Source organism: Osmerus eperlanus, chromosome 17, assembly GCF_963692335.1.
Source record: "Osmerus eperlanus chromosome 17, fOsmEpe2.1, whole genome shotgun sequence".
Lineage (NCBI taxonomy): Eukaryota > Metazoa > Chordata > Actinopteri > Osmeriformes > Osmeridae > Osmerus > Osmerus eperlanus.
Genome location: NC_085034.1, coordinates 10,012,430 through 10,016,746, shown reverse-complemented (window position 1 = coordinate 10,016,746; position 4,317 = coordinate 10,012,430). Strand labels below are relative to the sequence as shown.

At 41.6% G+C, this 4,317-nt stretch overlaps 1 protein-coding gene across 1 annotated transcript; it reads left to right on the top strand.

Annotated features, from left to right (window-relative positions):
• The first annotated feature begins 1,530 nt into the window (after positions 1-1,530).
• Positions 1,531-3,919, top strand: LOC134038013 (galectin-1-like). Its single transcript, XM_062483606.1, has 6 exons — positions 1,531-1,548; positions 2,608-2,652; positions 2,938-2,962; positions 3,068-3,147; positions 3,322-3,481; positions 3,613-3,919. The coding sequence occupies exons 3-6, from the start codon at positions 2,960-2,962 to the stop codon at positions 3,751-3,753; spliced, it is 384 nt and encodes a 127-aa protein (XP_062339590.1). The 5' UTR covers positions 1,531-1,548; positions 2,608-2,652; positions 2,938-2,959; the 3' UTR covers positions 3,754-3,919.
• The last annotated feature ends 398 nt before the right edge of the window (positions 3,920-4,317 follow it).

Below are 4,317 nucleotides of genomic sequence, written 5' to 3'. Positions count from 1 at the left end.
CTTATGGTTCTTCCCTTTGGCACTTACTTTGGTTGTTCACAATGTGTGCTTCATGTTTTGGCTACTCGCAATGTTTTTGTGGCTATCTTGTTGTTATGATCAGTGACCTATGCACTTTGTAAAGCTCTCTCTTGGAAGTCGCTTTGGATAAAAGCGTCTGCTAAATGAATACATGTAAATGTAACAATAACATTATTAGTATTATGAGCATTTTGGGTGTTGTAAATTACAAAACTGTGAAGTGTATTTATCCGAACCGGTTAAGTACCAGATGCGGGAAAATCCGAACAGTGATTTTTACTGCGTACCTCAGTGTGAAGTCCGGAGACCCATGCAAAATCACTCAAAACACTGGTTCGATTCCAGGCTCTGGCAAGAGTATTTAGCTCTAAAACGGTCAATATACACATTTGGCCAAGGACCACCGCGACCTTTGCCTGTAAACAGTGATTCTGACTGTCAGAGACCTTTTAAATAGGCTGAAACGGGCAAAACTAGCCTGGCTAACGGAGGTTGTTTTCTCAGCCAGGCAAATGACGAATGAAACAGGCTCGCTTTGAGAAATCAGAGACCCTGGCTATCTTCAGCAGGCTCGTATCTACAAAAAGCAGTCCTCCCTGACGTTTTTGGTGTAAAATGGAGTGAAATACAACATTGTGAACACACAAGACCTGAGTCTGACTGATGCTAACGTCAAAACAATGTCTAGCCTACGCAGTCTCACTCAGATTGCAAGTTTTACACAAATCACTCAAAAACTCGTACCGCCTGGCTAAATGCAGATACATCCCATATCTCTTGAAAGCTGCCCTACTTGACCTTTTTGGTGTAAAATTGACCGACATGTAAAATTATTTACTTTGTGACATGACGCGCACGAGACGTGGCTGCCGCCTACAGTAAGACTATGCAGTCTACCGGGCGAGGCGTTCTCACTCAAATAAAACTATCACGACCCAAATCAAATCTAAAGGCTGCCCTCCTCGACCTTTTTAGTGCAGAATTCACCAAGATATAACTTTGGAAACTGGAGGCATCTAGTGTAAAACAATGCCATGTCAGCGCAGAGCGTACAGATCCGGAAGTGATGAGACCTGTTTTACCGAATACGGAAGTGTTTTCCGCATAACCCCCATTTGTGTTCAAAGAAGAAAAACAGCGACATCATCATCAAGTTTGGACAAAACCCAGATATGTCAACCGTTGTTGGATTCCAGCGAAGTCAAGCCCCTATCTACGATGATTGATGTTTCGAGGAGAGGGTTAGGCATGTGCACACACACACATACACACACTCGTCTGCCTGGTAAGTAATAGTAGGCGTGTGCTCTGTGTTATACCTGCCTCTCGTCGGTATATTGTACAGTACCTCCCCGAAGCGGTCTGGAACAGAAGACAAACAAGGTAGAAAATTAGCTCTGGGTTTAACAGCTATACAAGGTCGCAAGTTATCTCTAGCTAGGGTGACCATAAGCATCACCCTGAAAAGGAGCACACTTGGGTCCAAAAAGGAGGACAAAGGGTCAAAAAGGAGGACAATCCCAAAAGGTTGTTGACCCGGGGGGATGGGGGCAATTAGTATGAAATGAAGACAATAACATTAGTCATTTTAGTAAGTCAACAGTCTAAACTGCAGTCTAAACTCCTGTAAGAATGGTGGTGTTTCACAGCATGAAATTGATTTGGTCACCTCAGCAGCGATTGTTTTATCATCCGCTGTTGTTGTGTTCGGAGCAAAAAATGATGTTAAGGAAGAGTGGCCGGCAGAACTAGCTAGCATTATCCTTGTGCTGTCCTGTAGCAGCATGCCGCTTTAAAGCCCATTTCCCCCTACTACTCACGTCTATATCAATGCGACAGAGCTTACAGAAGGCATGATATTGATCTGTGCTGCTCTAAGAGGCAAAGTGGAGTTCTGAACTCCACGTAGGTTAAGGAGGTCTTTCTATTTGGCACTGAAGCCCACGCGAGTGGTAAATTGCGACGGTGGGCAGGAAGGATGCGCAACAGCGGTCCGGACAAAGGGCTGGAAAGCCAGACTGTCCGGACGAAATCCGGACGTCTGGTCACCCTAATTGTTTCGTTAGATTGTTTGTTCATTTATTCATACAGTAGGCTAGGCTATAGTGTCGTAGGGGTGAACTTGCAAAATAAATGGATGTAAGCCGAAAATGAGCTTCCCCTATTTGAAAGACCAGCAGCCGCCACTGCATTCAACACTGTGGAAATCAAGTACATGCCACAAAACAAAAGCCAAGACTCACTGATTCCAAGGAAATGGGTTTCAGATAAGAACTTCACCATTCCATGGAACCAGAACATGGCTGTATGGCTTTGTATGGAGTTACGTAATTGTCACAGTCAAGCTGCAAGTTGGATTGTTGTCTCTCCCTGCATGAGTGTGTATTTTAAAATTGATTTAACATTGACATGTTTCTAATCTTATCTGAATTCTGTGGAAAAATGTAAATGATGGGTGTACCTGTATCAGAGGGTCAAATAAAGATCAATGTTGAAGTTAGGACGTGGCTGACATCGGTCCTCCTCCCCCGCTCCTCCTCCAGCCTGGTGTATATAACTGAGATCTCTCTCTACTCCTCACATCAGAACCCAGCATCACCTCCACCACAGAAGAAGACTTTTCATCCACAGGTGAGTTCTATGACTAGGGTTGACATCTGGCCGTGTTTTATTTTAACTCTTTGCCAACATGCTATACATGATTCCAATACATTTGTATTCATTGTTTAGTGTGTTGCATTAATTTTTGGATTACTATTTTGTTCAGACTTTTTTTTGAGGAGCTTACTTAAATTGACTTTGCAGTAAAAAGAGCTCCTTCATAACCATAAAAAAACTGTTTTTACAGCTGTAAAAAATAAAGTGTATTTTTCCTAATACTTTTCTCTCACAATGTCAAATACCGTCTGGTTCAAGGCACCTTAACATCAGTGAAATCATGGTAAGGTTTTTTTTATTTGTACACGTGGTATTGAGAATACAGTGATGAACACAATGGGCCTATAATTAGAATGGCCTTCCTCATATACCTCATTGCTATTTCCAGAATTTGGTGCTGACCGATCAGCAGGTGGCTGTTGGAGAAGTAGTGGAAGTGAAAGGAAAAATCCCTGCTGATGCCAAAAAGTAAGAGTATGATGAGCATGATTCCTAAACATAACCTTTAGGAATCAACAAAACTAACTTCTACTTGTACCAAATTGTATTTTAAAACAGCCAACCTGCATGTTATTTGTGAGTAAAACACATGAATTAGTTGTACATCTCTTAGGGACTCAATTCCATCTTCTATGCTTTCAGATTTGCAATAAGCCTTGGTTCTGATATTTCGAATATAGCATTGGAAGTTGCATTTTATTGGAATGATCCCAAAGTAGGCACTATGGTTTTGTTCACCTCAACCGTGGACCCAGTTGGGACAAGAATTCCAAACCCCTTGGCCCAGACCTCAGATGTCATGGTAAGAGTTTGTAGTATGATAGAGGGAAATGAAAATGCATACAGACTTTTGCTTAAAATAGAAAGCTATAAAAAATGGGCTATTACATGACATTCAAAAACTACTACTAATACTGTAAAATGTACCCCCAGATTTCTATAATCCTGAAAGACAAGAAGAGTTTCACAGTATCATTTTTAGATAAGGTAATCCCAATCATCAACAATCAGAACATGGTCATCCAGTACATCAACGTCATGGGTGACTTTGCGCTGAAGTCCCTCAAAGTGTGACAGAAGAATCCAGAATCTGAATACAGCATTAGGAGTGGATCATTTAATGTTCCTATGAAATGTATCATGTATCTTTCATGGCTATTGGAATTTTCTTGTTTTAATTGGTAAAAAAAAGGCATGAGCTGTAATTTCAAGTAAAAAAAATAAATACATTGTAACCTTTCATTTTGGAGATGATTTCATTACAAGCCACAGGACACCAGACTTTCGTGATATTGGTAAAAAAAAAAAAAAACAGTACACCATTTCACAGTATGGTTTCCTTGGTACTGGCCCAAACCTTTATGGGGTCCAAGCTAATTTAGATTTTGGGGCCCTCCATTGCCTCAGGGCCATCAATACTATTGATTATTGTCAATGCTTGATCATTCACACGCCTACTATAAACCAAACCAAAGAAATGGCAAGACTTCGCCAGTCTTTCAAAAAGAAAGGCTGCAGCAGTGAGGGCTTCTCTAAGCCAAACTGGTGGTGGCCCAAGCTCTGCCACATCTCTGACACCAGAGGAGGAGAGGGCAATACAAATCATGGGTGTCACTTCCACTGACGGAATCACTGGGG

Coding starts and splice junctions, on each gene's coding strand:
- LOC134038013 (XM_062483606.1), top strand. Junction 3,148..3,321: donor ATCCCTGCTGATGCCAAAAA/GTAAGAGTATGA, acceptor CTATGCTTTCAG/ATTTGCAATAAGCCTTGGTT. Junction 3,482..3,612: donor CCCAGACCTCAGATGTCATG/GTAAGAGTTTGT, acceptor ATGTACCCCCAG/ATTTCTATAATCCTGAAAGA.